The 17,119-nt window shown below is 43.8% G+C and overlaps 1 protein-coding gene across 7 annotated transcripts in view; it reads left to right on the forward strand.

Moving 5' to 3' along the window:
- FRMD4A (FERM domain containing 4A) overlaps nt 1-17,119 on the forward strand; it is an 853,273-nt gene that overhangs the window by 628,949 nt on the left and 207,205 nt on the right. For all 7 annotated transcript variants that reach the window (XM_078674208.1, XM_078674207.1, XM_078674206.1 and 4 more), the window contains exon 5: nt 6,911-6,995. In XM_078674208.1, the coding sequence (XP_078530334.1) occupies nt 6,911-6,995 (85 nt within the window). The remainder of the gene's footprint in view (nt 1-6,910; nt 6,996-17,119) is intronic.

Consider the following 17,119-nt stretch of genomic DNA (forward strand, 5'->3'; position numbering starts at 1 on the left):
TGTGCAGCAACGTAATTGGCGCTTGTATGTACGACTCACATGGCAGGAAGGGTGGACACACGCCCCCAGCGTTTGTCACGCCCACAGCACACGCCCACAGCCCACGATGTGATGGCCGTACCACACGCCCCCAGTGTTAGTCACACCCACGCCCACAGCACAACGCAGACACACCCACAAGGAACTACTTTGCTGGCACGGTTCATTTACCTTTTAAATGTATAGAGGAGTTGGCCTAACGGCTAAGGCGCTTGACCTCGGACCTGGGGATCTGGGTTCGAGTCTTGGTAACGACACCAAACATCCTGTGATTCTGGGCAAATTACTTCATCTCCCCGTGCCTAACAAAAATGAATGTGTGTCCTCATGTAACGTAACTGGTGCTATGTAAAGCGCTCTGATACCTGATTCAGTTCACGTCAAGTTCGCGCTATATAAAACTCTGCAAAAAAATATATATATGGTGGCCGTCTGCATAGCCTATGTCCTTCTGCTGCAACTGCCCTTTCCAACGCTGTATTGGGTGTTGTGATTGGTGCTGTGGTTACTGAGATCACCCGCCTCAAAGGTTTGGGCTCTCTTTTTATAATATTAGTATGGATTTAAAGAGTTTTATATAGCGCTGGCAAGACCTGAGGGTATCAGAGCGCGTGACAGACAGAGACACCTGACAACGGACAAGGCCATGATAGGAGAGCATAGATTATACTAAACAGATTTGTTGAGGGGCGACTTACGGTATTTGTGGAGGCGAAACAGTGATATGAGGGAAAGAGTTTAGAGGAGGGATTGAGTGTTGGATATGGAGTGTTGGAGTGCCGGTTGAAGAAAAGTTCTTTTAACTCTCTTTTGAGGCCCATAAAGGAGGGCTTTGTCCTGATATGCACTGGGAGGGAGTTCCAGATCTCGGGTGCATTGCCTGAGAAGGAGCGATTGAGGGCTTTTTGTTTGTGTTTTTTTGGGTGGATGAGAAGCAGAGTCTTGGTGCTACTTAGATTTCTTGTCTGGCCTGCTTTAGAGAGTTTGGACGCAAGATAAGCTGGTTTACTGGTGTGGAGGACTTTGTGGTTGAGGCAGGCCACTTTGAAGCAGCAAAGTACTTTGATCGGGAGCCATTTAAGATTTTTTAGGGAGATGTGGCCGTGACTTTTTGCTCTGGTGTCCATTCTTGCTGCTGCAGCATTATGTGTGGCCCTTAGGTCTTATTTCATGTAGCCAGTGATGGTGGCATTCCCGTTGTCCCATCGATTGCATGTTGGTTTTTAGATTGGTTGGGGGAGGAAGGATTTGATTTTCTGTTGGAGTTTTAGGCTGTAGAATGCTCTCTTAGCTGTATTGTTATGTGTTGGTTCATGCTCTGGCTGGGTCAAGGGAGATCGCCAAAGAGTTGACGAAATTAAAAAACATCAGTTTGCAGGAGCACTTGATGGAGTTTGTCCACTCTTGGACCCGAGAAGTCAGTCCTTTGTTGGATAGGCGTAGGATTTCCTTCTTATCTTGGTTGAGTTTCAAGCGGTTATGTGAGTGTCAGTTTTGGACTTTTACGAGAGTGAAGTTAAGTCGTAGTATGTCTTCTAGTGAGGATATTTCTAGGGAGATCTGGGTGTCGTCTGCATAGAGGTGGTAGAGGATGTTTGCTTGTTTGAGAATAGTGGTGAGGGATTCCATGCATATATTGAAGAGTGTAGGTGAGAGGACTGAGCCTTGGTGGACACCCCTGGTTATGGGGGACGTGTCTGAGGTCAAGTTGTTGATTTTTTATTAGCTAGGAGAGGTTATGGAGATAGGAGGTGAACCACGTCGTGACCAGGCCGCCAATTCCGATAACATTTTGGAGTGATTCTAGAAGCAGCTTATGATCGACTGTGTTGAAGGCTGCCGATAGGTCTAGGATGATGAGTAGGCGGCATCTGTTAGAGTCCAGTGACTTGTGTATGTCAACCACTATGTTCAGTAGGGCTGTTTCCGTGCTACATCCTTTTTTAAAACCTGATTGAAGTGAGTATAGAAATTATTGGCATCAGTGTTTTGGGTGAGTTGGGAGAGAATATATTTCTCAAGAACTTTTGCCAGGAAGGGAAGGTTGGAGATGAGCTTGAAGTTGTTGAGGTCTTCTAGGTCTTCACCTGGTTTCTTCAGCAACGGAGTGACTTGTCCTAGTTTGAGGCAGTCGGGCATCAACCTATTACTCAGAGAGCTGTTATTATTTTTTCCATAGAGGGGTTAGGGCATGGTTGAGGCTTTTCGCCAGGGAGGACGGAAGAGGATCTTCAAGATGAGAGGAGGGCTTGGCATTTGCAATCATCTTTGAGATGTTGTCCTCTGAGAGCACTTTAAACGTCCTCTATCTCTTGCGAGTGGAGAGGAATCCCAGGATTGCATTTTTTTTGTGTTTAACTCTGAGCTGTAGAAGGTGGGAGGCAGAGCGTTTTGCTCTCCAGAGTCTTTCTGCTGCTCTCAGTTGTCATCTTTTTGCGTTGAGGTCTTTGTTGAACCAGGATCTCGAGGGATTGTCTGATTATTTTATACTGAGTCACCAATAGTTGCCTTAGTCAGTGTAGGCTGTGGGTGGGTGCGCATATCAGTGCATAATTGAGAGGTCTGGAGTTGAGGCTGAAGGCAGTGCACATTTCTTACAGTACCAGCCAGTAGGCCATACAGGTGGTCAAAGTAAATGCTCATCCAGTCCATGGCCTCTCTACAAGAGTGCAAGGAACGATGGTCACATATGTGATAACTGTAATTACCATTTTTTTGTGAAAGTGTCTGAAGGGGGTACCCAGCTATCGAAATAATGACAACACCAGAGGAAAAGAAAATGCTGCGGTTACATCAGCGAGAAAGGGGACGTTAAGTGAGGAAGTACTGCAGAAGACCGAGGGAAAAGACAATGATGAAGAGGAAGGAGATGATCTTTGTGATATGTAAATTGAGGATTTCAGAGAGATGTGGGTAGAAACAGGGCATAAGTGACTACCCGAGTGGCAGACTGCCGAGGAAAGTGGTGTAAAAATGACATGGGAGTGAGTGAGACACTCTGAAGACCACTAACACTTCCGTAGACCTTAGGGATGTTTTATTCATCTGTATTTGGATCGTGGGGTTTTAGTTCACATATTTTAAGGCATGCCCTTAATTACATGTGTTATGCCTCTTGGAAAGAATTCATAGTTGTGCTTTTTTCCAACACCCCTTTTAGAGTCTCCACTTGCTTTTTCATTCCACGTAAAGCACTGTCCTCACGGTAAAAATAAAAAATACATTTAAAACGTGCATTGAAAAGTCTATCAATACCTTGGAGGACGCCTAACATTAGAAACATGTACAGTTGTGTTTCACAGCGTGCTGTTGTGTTCCACAATGTGTTAGTGACTGGCTGCCCAACCATAACTCGTATTGATTTTCCCTGAGCAAGAACGTGATAGGGCAATGGTGTGCTTCCAGTGGTGGGCACATTGTACAACGAGGGGGAAAATACCCCCAGAGGTTTTATGCCAAATCAATTTGTTTTCAAATGGCACGCTTTTCCCTCTGCGCGTGTACCGCGTTTTTCCAGCTCTGTGCCTGCCGTTGTATTTAGGAAGCTTGTATTACTGCTTGCAGGCAATCTGGGGTTGCATTTCCTCTCGGAGTCCTATCTTTAATGGCATGCTCTGAGCCATGCCGTGGAAATCTGTGTTTCTTTACTTCGATTCATGAAAGGAGCTTCTTGGCCTTTTTTTGTCACAACATCCTTTTTGATACAGTTATTTAATACATTTGGTAATCCTCGTGATAACACAGCAAGGGCTTTGCTGCCCTCTAGTGCCAAAGGAAAGAACTGTGTTCAGTTTGGGAAACATCAAACGTGTGGCATTTTATTTTCGATTTTATTATTTCATTTGAAGGGTCGGATGGACTTTGCAATTTGGTTACATATAAGGGGGGCCGTAACTTTCATTTCAGTTCATTTGGCGAGACTTGAGGTGAAGAGCCAGTCGGTCATCCAGCATTGATGCCCGCCCTGTACCTGTAGTGTCGCGCTCTAGTCCTCACGCGATAATAGTCTGCTATTGAATATGACTCAAACACGATCAAACCTTAAATAAGCATTTGTCACCAAGAGCCTTGGTAAAGAGTCAGATCCGGATGTAGGCGTCTCACCAGGAAGAATTTAGGATTACACCGAGGAGGGCTGCCTTAGAGATAAAAAGCGATCCAAATATCCGTGGGAAGAGGTGAAGGTCCTCCTTTCCTTTCGGAGCCTTGCACATGGAGAAATAACCTCCCATATCTCTAGTGTCTCAGGGATCTGGTCGAGAGTATGCACTAGTTGGCTGACCTGAAACCTATTGTCTATTAATAAGTGTCAAATAGGGTCGACAGGTAGTTTGGTGAGGGGCCATGGAATGCTTTGTGAATGTGTCAAAGTATTTTAAAGGTCACTCTTTCTTTTACTGGGAGCCAGTGGGAGGAGTTCAGAGCCGGAGTGATGTGGTCATGTTTCAGATCAAATAACAGGTGAGCTCCCTGATTTTGAACTCTAAGGAGTTTTGAAAGCAGTATGCATAAGAGACCAGCCTATATGCTTATGAACTAATATAGGTCTGAAATGAGCCCATTGAGGATTGTGGAAATACCTGAGCAATATTTTGCCAGTGGGCTGGTTGCAGAACTCTTTCTAACAGGCATAATTGGTGCAAATCACATTTGGCGATGGCATTTAATCTGGAGGGTACGTGATAGGCCATTATTAAAGTTTGCACTCAAATTGTGTGTTGTGTCCAAAGAGATAGGAGAGACACTGTTCATTTCCTCTGGCCTGAGCTGACGAATTCAGTTTAACACTGTTTAGACTCAACCAAATAACCTCTATCCATGATCAACCTGAGACACGGCAGTGAAATGTTGGGAAAGTTGCCGGGTTTGTCTTGAGGTCCAACTGTGTATCATCTACATGCATATGATGCCCTATCTTGTAGGACTCTAGGATGTCAGCCAGGGGACCCGTGTTAGAATTGGATAGCGTTTGCGACAGGACAGAACTCTGATGTACACCACATTCGATGTTCCACTGCTCCAGGTCATGGATTATGCACATCACGCTCCTCATAATAGAACAGAGCAGCTCCTGTCCTTCCCAGCCTGTCTGCTGCATTGCATGCAGTGAACCGCTGTAATCGCATTGAAACCCTTAAAAAATGAATGGCCATTGATCGACTGGTCCTCAAGTGGTTGACATCTTACCTGGCAAACCGTTCACAATGATATAAATATACTCTTTTCTCTTAAAGTCGATTGCCTTAACTGAAGAGATCCACAGGTCTCCATTCTGGCCCTACTCTTTAACCTATATATTGAACTACTTGGTCATATTGAAGAACTTGGGGATCCTTTATCATCATATACAGATGATATGCCGGTACACCCTAAGATTTCTTCTCTCAGTGGCGTTTCCATCTAGCTTATACTCTCAAATGTGTTTACGGCTGGATGGCCACTCATTTAAAACATAATCTTTTCTCCTCATCGCTTCTTCCCATTAGCCAGCACCGCTACCAGTTCAATCTTGGATTGACTCAATCAGCATCCTTGACTGCAAACCTTCCATCATCAAATCCCTGTGTGCCCTTTCTCATCGCCAATAAAATAGCAATGTAAATGCTTGATGACGTAATAATAAATGTTTTGTACTATGGTTGCCCCTGACCTGTACTGTTCATTCCCTTGTTTTTAGTGAATAGTGAGGCTACTCTCGTTCCCAGTCCTTCCGACAAGGCCCATGCTTTATAAAATTTTATTAAGAAATATCCCGTAGAAGAATGGAATAATTTGACTAGAAGGGTATGTTTTGCAGGAACGAAGTCAAGCACGTCGACACAGTTTTCTGAGGCCAGCATGTTCTCAGTCCTTCACTCGGCACCTGATGGTCATTGGTGTCAGAGGCGGCTGAGGAATCTTGTATGATCATGCGCTCCTTGACGCTGGAATTGAGATCTTCTTCCATAATGTTTCATAGAGTGGCTTCTGTGCCCCTGCCAGGTCTGAAGCCAGACTGAAGGTCATTTAGAAGAATATTTCAATCCAGATGGGAGAACTGTTGTTGGGTGACAAGAGTTTCCAGAGACTTACCATCACTGGGAGGTGGGTCTGTAGTAAGTAAGCTAGACTATCAGGGTCCACATGAGGTGTATTTAGGATGCATGCTATGATTGCATGTTATGGACTTGGGGATGTCTCCGCTGCATAGGGCGTAATGATTGTGCTGGTGATGATCGGTGTCACTGCTGGGAGTTCGAGGTGGATGAATTTTTCAATACTGGTGTCCCAAGGAGGAGAGGATTTTTAAAAGCTCAAATTGTTACTTGCGTCAGATTCTGTGATGGGCACACGCTTGCAGAGAGGGCCAGAGTATTGCAGTATAGTTAACAGAAATTCAGACAATAATTAATCATTAATTATTATTTAAAGCACATTTTACAGTATTTTTTAAATGTTAAAAAAGTGTAGTGTTCCTCGGATGCGCTTTAGACTGCTAATTGACATTTGTTACCATCAGTTGTGACACACTAGGTCAAATGGTACAAAGCATGTGTACACAACCTTAACTCTCTGTCAACAAAGAGAATATCATATTTGTAGTTTTCATGCTTTGTGAAAATAAGTTTCAACTCCTTCCAAATGTAGAAAACTGAAATATGACAACTGCGATTTCTGCATGGGTTCACAGTCAGAATGTTCACAGTCAATGTTCTCTGCTCCAATCTCCAATAATTGATCAAGAAAATCATTTAGAAAAAACAATCCAATATGCCTTTCTGTCTCAAGTATGAAATAAATGAATGTGGTTCTAGAACTTTGACTAAAAAAATAGAATAAAAATGAACGTGGATATTAACTATGGCTTTACTTCTCTGTTTTGTTTGTTCAGGTTCTACATTGAAAGCATATCGTACTTGAAGGACAATGCGACGATAGAGCTGTTTTTCTTGAACGCAAAGTCTTGCATTTATAAGGTAAGCTCTTGGCAGCATAATCACAGTGACGCAAATAAAAAGCAGCCATGTCTCGAGCTGTGCTTGTGAACGGGTGGGTATCACGCCGCGGCTCTCACACGCCATGACAACACTCAGCACTGGTTTCCAGGAGATCATATCAGCCCAGATGAATATGCCAGCACGCGCAGCAGTGAGAATGTCAGAGCACATAATCAAACACAGTCAACAGCTAAATATGTCTGCGCATTCAGGAGTTGCCTTGGAAATGGCGGCGACTCCTGAATTTTAATCGACCCCGACTCCTAGAGAAGAGACAGGGTTTGTGTTTGGGGACTTGGATGAACACGACCCTGGGAGAACCTTCTGGCACCAAACTTTGACATCATTTCCCTCTAGAATTAAATGCTCAGTGGAAAGGGAGGTGCGCCCCAAGTACTTGTTGAAAGAATAGCAGACCTGAATTATGACGTCAGCAGGGCGCTTGTCTGCTGGTGAGGCTGTTGGTCCTTCTTCTCTTTTGTTGATGCAAAAGTTGTCTCTCAGAGACAAAGGCCTATGGAGCTCTCCATGCCTGTGCCTGTGGGTTGACCATGTGGGCGTTGAAATGCTCGATCAGGATAGGGTGGCTTGTGGCAGGAGATGGCCAGTATGGAGAAGTGTTTCAGAAAGGTAGAGGGGAGCGAGGGAAGTAGGGGTGATACATGATTTCGAAGTGGGGAAAGAGGGGTATCTAAAGAGAATATGTTAAACAGCTTAATCAGTTTAGAGTGGCTGATTTAGCCGCAAGTTATTATTAAAGGGCATGCCATCGCCTCTTCCTCTACTCTGGGGTATTTAAATCTGTTGCAGCAACCTTGAAAATCACAATGTTTAAAGGAGGCCTTCTGAAGTCTCTGGGAAAGTTTTTTGAGAATAGTGAATGAATGTCCGCGCGCAACACGAGCTGCTACATCACTCAGGTGTGTGAGACTGAAGATCTATAGTTTGGATAACCAGAGTAAGTGAAGCACCAGCATTTAGGGGTAAGCTAAAATGGTCCATTCTTATGTGTCTACCAGAGTGACAGCCACAACCTGCTCTCACTCCCCATTAACAGGTGACTACTGTTGCACTCTTTGCAGAAATCTGTAAACCCTGGGTACACTTTCCTTTTAGTTTGCTTCTAGTAGAGGCTAGAGGCGTACTGTATTTTCTTGGCTCTTCACCCTTGAAAGAAAGACTGTAAGTGTATGCCCAATTAAATATTATTTTTGCTCCATGAAATGGCAGTGTCCTTTTTATCCTGAAGGCGACCCTGCGCAGGTAACTGCAGGGGTTACATAGAGTTTTGCAGACAGGGTACTCCATCACAAATGTGCCCGAGTATCCTGTCTACCTTACTGATGGTCTGCCCTTTCTAGTTTTTGTTGATGAACCATCATGTTACCACCAAGGGCATCCCCGACTGGCTCCGCCGGAAGAAGCCTTACACTGGTGGACCAAAAGACTTTGGGCCATTGGTTGTAAGTACCTCAGAGCGTCCATTCTATTTAGGGCAGATGTTTTAAGGTATCTTCTTATGTTCTTCGGAAAAGTCAGGAAAAGCCACAAAAGAAAACAATAGAAATTAAAATGGCCACTACACCCTGGGAAAAAACTCTCAGGGTCTTTATTTTTTTGTTTTACAAAACAAACGGCCTCTTTGGGAGTTTGTTTTTAAAAAACATAAAAGTTTGCGGAGCAGCCTCATGTAACATGGTAGCAGCCATGCAAGTTTTAAGTGCTGTAAGGTGGCTCCTCAAAAAGTATACAGACCTCTCTCTGCAGGAAGGTGGAGCTCTCTAGTAGTAGTAGGCTGTAGTCTGCCAGGGTCTTAATGCTCACCTATTTTTTGTGGGGTCACAATGTTACCCTTTTGAATTTTGGACTGCCCCTTGCGCAGTCTGGCTGTGAACTGTGGTGCAGTTGCTTGACAATACAACTTGTCTTTGCCTTATTTTATGAAATAGACTGGAAGCCATTAATGCTCTGCTTTTTTTTTTTTTTTAATTCGACATCTTTCTGTCAGTTTTGTTGACATATACTAGTAGCACTTTTTCAAAATAAGTTCCTTATACAATTAAATATAACATAAAGCTGACTGCTGTTTGCCTTGTTTCTGAAATATCACAGGGGTATTTTGCATTCCTGAATTTCACTATGCCGTTTTGCAAGATATTGACTTACTTTTTAGAGTAGTTATTCTATATCCTGTTAGGACCCGCTATTTGATTTGTATAACATGGCCCAGGGGTTACAGACATTCACCCCTTAATTGTTCTATCAGGCCAAGGGCATTAGCAATAGGCACATTTGTGGTGGTCACCATTGTCTAGGTACTGTCCTGTTTAAGGGGGAAACTGCAGGGCACAAGTCCTAAAAAATGGAAGTGGGGCACTAACCTAATTAGTCAACATGTAAGAGGCAACGTGGCGTGTGACATCACAGGAAGTGGCATCACAAGAAGTGACATCAGATCTTAAGCCCTCACAAATATGTTTAGCAGGTCTATCATGAGTACATTTGAGCACATTTCTAGTATACTTGCAAACCCTCCTGATCTAGGCAGAAGATTCACACTTTTGTAAGCTTCACATAAAACAATGTCTTTTGTCAGCGTAAATATCCTCTACCAATAATGCTTTAAAAGAAAAAATAGTGATATTTAAATTATTTCAACGCCTCCTCAAGGGCAGTATGGGCTATATAAATGCTATTTATTTTGTGAAAATACTGGGAAAGATCAACACATCTGCCGTTCTTACAGTGCATGCATATCTCCTAAACAGAGCCTGAACAAAGTGAAAATCTGTCTCTCCTAAGTATGTGTGAAGTGCTACCAAGGTGTGAGCCTTTGTTTCCCCTCTGCTGCATTTGCTTCTACGTGTGAGGCTCCTGACTGCTGCCAGCCAGGAGACTCAAACAAACGGAGACCTGATGACCCCTAGGATTTGCCTTTTGTTATGGGCCCAGCAGGAGTCTGTAATAACAAAGCCCCCTCCCCGCCTGCTTGTTGTTGGGGATCGAAAGCAGACAACAACGTGCAGGCGCTGCTGAAAGTGTCCCGGTGTTTGGAAATTACACCGGGACGAATTCAGCATATTTTTCAGTGGGGCTCAACTGTAAAAACAAAATGGGTGGACGCTGTCCACCCGCGTGTACCCCCGACTTGTGCCCTGGGAAACTGGTTGTGTTATGTGGTACTCCAAGCCTTTGCTTTCCCATCCGACTCTGGGTCACATGCAAAGAATGCCTTTGCTTTACAGTTACTGGCAGGGTTGGGCTGAGCATGACCTTATTGAGGCTGGTAGTGTTGGTTTAAACCAAATTCAACTCTTTAAGTATTTACTAACACTCTGGATGCAGCACACACACTGTCCACAGGGTTGTATTCCTGTTAGAATGTGGGCAACAACCTATAGCTTCTTCGATAAGGTTATTCAGGTACATAGGAAAGTCAGGCTTGGAACCCACATGTACGTTTTAATTCATCAGGTTAGTCCAGGGTATAAAACCAGCTAACTCCTTTCAGGAGAACACTTCTCATATCCTTCCAGAAATGTTTGACCTCTACCAAGTTGTTTCAGAAGGCTTTATTCCCAGTCGTTAATTTGTAAAAAAAAAAAATATATATATATATAATAACAAAAAAAATAATACGTGTACCAGCTACAATTTTTAGTAGCATACTGCTCATGCTACCCAATGCTAGGGTTGCCAAACACCAACAAGTGTCTACTCTTCATTCCACCTCATGCCTCTTTCTTCCACCACCTTGCTGTACCGCTAAATCTCACTCATGCGATTTTTTCTTGTCTGCTTTCTCCATTTGACGCTGATTTCCTGGATTTCGATTCCTCTTTCGTTCTTCCTTTTCTGCCTTTCTCTCTCTTGCTCTGGGTCAACATCTGATGAGGAAAAGTAAGTCCCGGTCTTTAAAAAAGTGTTCTGGTGCACACCATCTGCAAAAACTGCCACACATGTAACTACAATTGTGCAGGCACTGGGGTTGGATACATATTTATCATGTTTGCCATGTTCCTAGATCTGGCATTGGAACTTCCATGATGAGCGCCCACTCTGGCTTTCTGAATCCATAGGGCTCCATTTCAGAAGACAAGTTATTACCCATCCACTGGTTGTAGTTTCAAGCAAATGCCCATCATCTTAGGCTTCTTTGTCTCAATCAATTAAGAGTCTGCTTTTCTACTGTGCCAACATCTCCAGTTTAAGGTCCTATGGGAACAATCATGCAGTTTTCTATCGGACACTCAGGGTTTACAGTTTAGGCAAATGAAGTGCACTTAAGCTGTATGAAGTAGCCTCCTGAAAACATGTATGTGGCTAAATACAGGCAGCGTTAGAACAGTTCTCCCGCCGGCCACGTGGTGGCGCTATCTTGCCAATTATAAATCTCGGGAGGTTAAAGACTAGTTATAGAAGTTAATGCACAGGTTCTACGCGTTTTAGAAGTGAACGTCACTGATAAGTGTTATTTGAATGCGTCTAAGTAGTTTTAAAATATGTTGCATGTTCACGGGGCTGTTTAGAATTGTTTTAATAATGTAATGTGTTCAACCAAAGTCACATGAAATGATGAAAATGGATATAATCACTTTCTCTATTGGATGACTGGAAGAAGCATGGTACATCAAAATAATTGGTCAGATATTCATTAGTCCGATGTAATTCTTTTATTTTTGTCAATTGTTGAATTTACTTTCCCTGAACGGAAGCTAATTTGTCAATGTTGGGGTGAGGATGTGGCCTTACTGCTAAAGCGGTCGACCTCAAAACTGGGGAAGCGGGTTCGAGTCTCTGCAACGACGCTAAAACATCCTGTGATTCTGGGCAAATCACTTAATCTTCCCGTACCTAACATTAATGAATGTGTCCTTCTGTAACGAAACTGGTGCTCATGTAAAGCGCTCTGATACCTGATTTTTCGGGTCTAGTTTGCGCTACATAAAACGCTAAAAACAAAAAGTTGTAATTTTGAATATCTTAACAGTTTTATTTATATTCGTAGCATACGATGGGTGCAGATACATATGCTTAGCATTATCCTGTCATCTAGTGTTGGGCTCGGACAATTACAAGTTGTTTTTCTTCAAAGAAGTCTTCGAGGCACGTAGTATAGTGACTCCTCGGTGGGTGTGTATTGCACATGTTCCTTGGATTGTTTGTTAGATTGTTTTTTTCCGCCATTGGGTTCGGACGTCGACATCTCAGCTCCGGAACCGAAGTTCCTTGGTAGTGCCCTGGGTTTTCTCTCCAACCAAACAGCTTTCATTACTGAACAACACCAGCTGGTGTTGTTGAACATTTCCAAGCACCCGCACCCGCCTGGGCCCAACCTTCCAAAACGTCTTTGCTTTGACTCTCCATGCCAGCAACCATGAGGGATGCAAAACACACGTCTCCGCTTTTGCCCCAAGTGTCACACGAAGTACTCCCAGCAAAACCAACATAAGGTGTACAATATTTTTTTGTCACCGGAACACAAGGATACTTCCTGCCAAACGTGCTTGCCGTTCTTGTCGAAGAAAACACTTTGGTAGCAATGGAAGCATTGTTGGGCCCACAACCCATGCAGCGACGCACAGAAGACGCACCAGCTTTCTTCGGGGAGCAGTCACCAGACCCCAAACAAGGATCTGAGGACACAGAGACACAGATGGCGCATCAAGATATACTAATACTGCTAGCAAGCAGAGGGGACAGCTCAGACTCTGACCCCGATTCCAGGCAGGGGCACGCGAGTATCTCAGCAAAAGCCACCCAACCACTACCAAACCAACCAAACAGGCTTTCAGAGCTCCACTGCCCTCGGGCCATTATGGTCTCCAACAGCAGGCGCACAAAGATAAATCCACTCCACCTGGAAAGCCTTCACTAGCGTTGGAAAATATAAGGCCTTAAAATTTGCTTCTACGCCAGTACTGAAAAAGGCCACATCAGCACTACTAAAGTCAGGCAACTAATCGGAGCCGAATAAGCGCACATCAGGTCTGGAAAAAACCTCGAAACAGAAAGAGGTGTTGACACCAAAGCCATTAGCGCCATAGCCGGTACCTAAGCCCTTGGCGTTGAAAACCATACGTGCAACGCTGTATCAGGATCAAAACTCTCATCAGCACCTTCAACGCCAAAAATCAATAAAGATGCTGTTGAGCCATGACAAAGACCAGTGCAGCCCATTATAGAGCACTTGCAAGACAAACTCAACTCTCTTTACACCCCGATACTGGAAAACTAGGCACCAAAGCACCACCACCTGTTTCCCTTACACTTCCCTAAAGGAAGTACACATTTTACAAGAACATTGCTGGGCCTGGAACAGCTAAACAACCAAGGAAGAAGAAGAAGAAGGGCAGAGGCACAAGCCCTATCTTTTTCCCCCCTTCTGCTCTTACTCCTTACCCTCATTCTCCTTTGCTTCCATCCTCGCCTACTCTGCCTTCACCACCACTAAGTCCAGGGCATCTACCCTCTCCTGAACACTTCCCCTCAGAGCAGTCACATTTTTCACCCGATAAGTCGCCTACTGGTGATGACCAACCAGAGGAATACAAGATCCCCTATTTCTCAGATCCACAGGGGATCCTCATTACACCCGACCCATAGGATACTTATTATGCGGATCTGGTGGATAAATCTGTTCCTAACATCGACCCATCTAAACTATCATTTCCAGATGATACTACAGGGCTCGAGTCGGGGTACCACGCGGGTGGACGGCGTCCCCCCACTTATTTTACTGGGGGGACACCGTCCCCCCTGCCAAACAGCTGAACTTCAATCTTTGGCCTTTCTGGGACGAGGAGCTCGGCACCTTTCGTGACGTCACTTCCTGTCGTGACGTCACTTCCGGCGACACCGTCCCCCCACTTCTTTTTTTACGACTTGTACCCTGTGATACTACATCTAATCATGAGATTATCAGCATGGCTGCTGCTTACCAGAAGGTAACCTTACACACTATACAGTAGGAGGAGGATTTCCTAGTAGAAACACTTAATAGATTGCAAAAGACACCTCAGTCGCTGGCTATGCTTAAAGGTATCTTGTCCTCTACACAGGACCTATTCAAGCAGTCAGTTAAATCTAGGGTAGTCACCCCTAGAATTGAAAAGAAGTACAGGGAATGCCGAATGGACCCTGAATATGTTAAGGGCCAAGTTACACCAGATTTATAAGTGGTACACACAGCCAGGAAAAGGGCACATTCGCAGGGCAATAAAGACGCGCCTGATGCAGATAAGGAAAGTAAAAAATGCATTGCTGCAGGTAAGCGCATCACAGCACAGGCAGCCAACCAAATTCTGTAGGGCTGCTCTCCAGATATAATCCTACCACATGGGACAAAATGCAGAAACTACTGCAAAACCTCTCTGATTAATATCAACAATGTGGTACGCAATTGGTAGAAGAGGGCAGGGCTATCTCTAATGTCACTATACAGTGTGCCCTGGACGCTGCAGACACAAGCACCCGTAAGGCCAACACCAGCGCCCTTATCTGACAACATGCATGGCTCAGAGTCTCTGGCTTCAAACCGGGCATGCAGTAGCACTTGCTCAATTTACCATATAATGACAAAATCTTTTTGGTCCAAAAGTGGATGAAATGTTAGAAAAGATAAAGAAGGACACTGACACTGCTACGGCAATGTTGGCTCTACAGACCTACCAACACTGTAGGTCCTTACGTAGTGGCCAATACAGGGGTGCATCCAGAGGGGTACGTCCACGGATGTGGAATTCCTATAGCCCGACGCGCAGGGCTAATTGTTTGGGGTCAAGGGCAACAAGTTTTAATGTGTATTTTGTCCTTGGGACAAGTAGGCCCAACCTCCTGCAGCACAACCCCTTTGGCTGCCAGTTTGCAGTGCCACATTAAGGGTCAGGGAAGGGCACTGCCTGCAGTTAAGTTAATATTTGTGTGCATATGTTAATGCTGTTTAAACTTGTATTTATGGTTCAATAATTTAAATCCTTTATTATTAGGGTGAGCGCTCTAAGTAAATGTAAATTCTGACTGCACTACTGACAGGTGTTCCAATATTAAAATGTGTAAACACGGTTTCAAAGTTTAGCAATATGAGGCTATGCATAATGCTCCCAGAATGCTCTCTGATTAAATGGAAATATTTTCAGAAGCTTGAGAGCAAGATTAATGATTCTTTGCTTTCAATTTAAAATGTTCCTAAAAAAATGAAAGTAGGGAAAAAACATTTTGCTAAACTACCATAAAATTTCAGGTACCATTTCATTGCAGCATCATTTAGGAAAATGTGTTGATGCATGCTAGTATTTCCCAAAAATATTCATATTGGAAAATCTGTGTAACCAGTTTCAATAAGATTATGGGAAACATAAAAATAAACAAGCTTTGGCAAAGCCAGTAGGTCTGAGATTGGTGGTCAGCTTTTTAGTTTTAACAATGTGTGACTTGTTTTTACATGATTTTTGTAAAACCTTATTGACGTGAGAGCTGCTGGGCCCTCACCATTAAAACAAACATTGGCAAAAACAAAAATTATTTTTGGTCTCAATAAAGTGCACACTGCCACATTAGTTATTGGCACTGTACAAAACTACTTTGTGCGCCGATATGCTCCTTGTGAAAGAGCAGAATGTTGTCACTCACAGTGAAGTCAGGAGAGAGAGACAGAAAGGGAGAGAGAGAAAGAGAGAGAAAAAGAGAGAGAGAGAAAGAGAGGGAATTTGAATAAACACAAAAGGTCATGGTTAATGCCAGACCAAATTAGGGGGCCAATTATTAAAGAAAGTCTCAAAAGTGCATCCTTGGTATATGTCCTTGCATTAAGTGCAGCTCTATGGCTTTCGTGAATTCACAAGAATTTACAAAAGTAGGGCAAGAAATTGTACTCCTTGAAAATATTTGTGAACTGCATTTTAGCATGAGCAAATATGCATGTGTAGATTTGCTCATGCGAAAACCTGAGTGTTTGCAAGTTCATTTTCCCTCCAACCACTTTTTTCCCAACTCTGGAAGAAGGTTTACATCTGCCATTATCAAGAGCAAATTTCCAATATTTCTCAGTATGGGAAAAGATTAGAGAAGAGTTGTTGAAAACCCTTAAAACATTCAAGTTAGTAGATTTGCACAGACTTAACCCTGGAACTATTGCTTACCACTAGCTTCAGTCCCAGTATGTAGACCTGCCGAAACGTGACAACATTAAGGGATTGCTAGTATTCAAACACTACTATGGTATGAGCCCTGGCATAATCAGAGAGACTATATAAGAGCTCTTGTATAATGAGATTGCTGCCATTATTTGTCACCGCACTACATGGCACCAAAGGGACAAGTGGATTTTGTTACAGGGCAAGTAGATTTATGAAGCAACCTGCCCCTTGGACAAGTAGATATTTTTATAAATTCCACACCCCTGGCCCATTGAACAACACGCTAATATCCAAGTCAATTTACCAGAGATTCATGCTATAGATCAAACTACAGAAATAGAAGCAGAGGCTGTGCAACCACTAGAAGTGTGGCTCACTGGTTAGAGGTGGCAGACCTGGAAGCAGAGGTCAGCCCGGGACCAGGGTTCAATTCACGGCTCGGCGGGGTCTTGAGTCCTAAAATGTCCATGGACTCGACAATTCTCGTGCCGGTGCCTACTTGATTCACGGGTTCACACTCTGCGACTCTGGGCAATAGCTTGCTTAATCTCCACAACGGCCCCTCGCGGCGGGATGCCTGGCTTTCACCTTGCGGATACCCTGTCGGGGTTATCTCACAGGGGAATACCAGGACGGGTTCCCTAAGCAAGCGCTTAGAAACCGCTTGGTGAGTTGCGCTATATAAATTCCTGTACTAGCAAAATACCCACCCCTCCAAAACAGTGATCATCTACACCTCCCTCCACCACATATTACACCAGTTGGGGGGAGTTTACAAATGTTCTATCTACACTGGCAGAACATCACCACAGACCAATGAGTACTATCAATAATCAAAAATGGGTATTGCCTAGAACTCAAGGAGACACCACCCACAATACCACCAAGAACACAGAATATGCCTCAGGAACATCTTACCCTTTTACAAGCCAGGGTACCATATTTCCTTCAAAAAGGTTCAATAGA

The sequence above is a fragment of the Lissotriton helveticus genome, chromosome 1_1 (assembly GCF_964261635.1).
Source record: "Lissotriton helveticus chromosome 1_1, aLisHel1.1, whole genome shotgun sequence".
In the NCBI taxonomy this organism is placed as follows: Eukaryota; Metazoa; Chordata; class Amphibia; order Caudata; family Salamandridae; genus Lissotriton; species Lissotriton helveticus.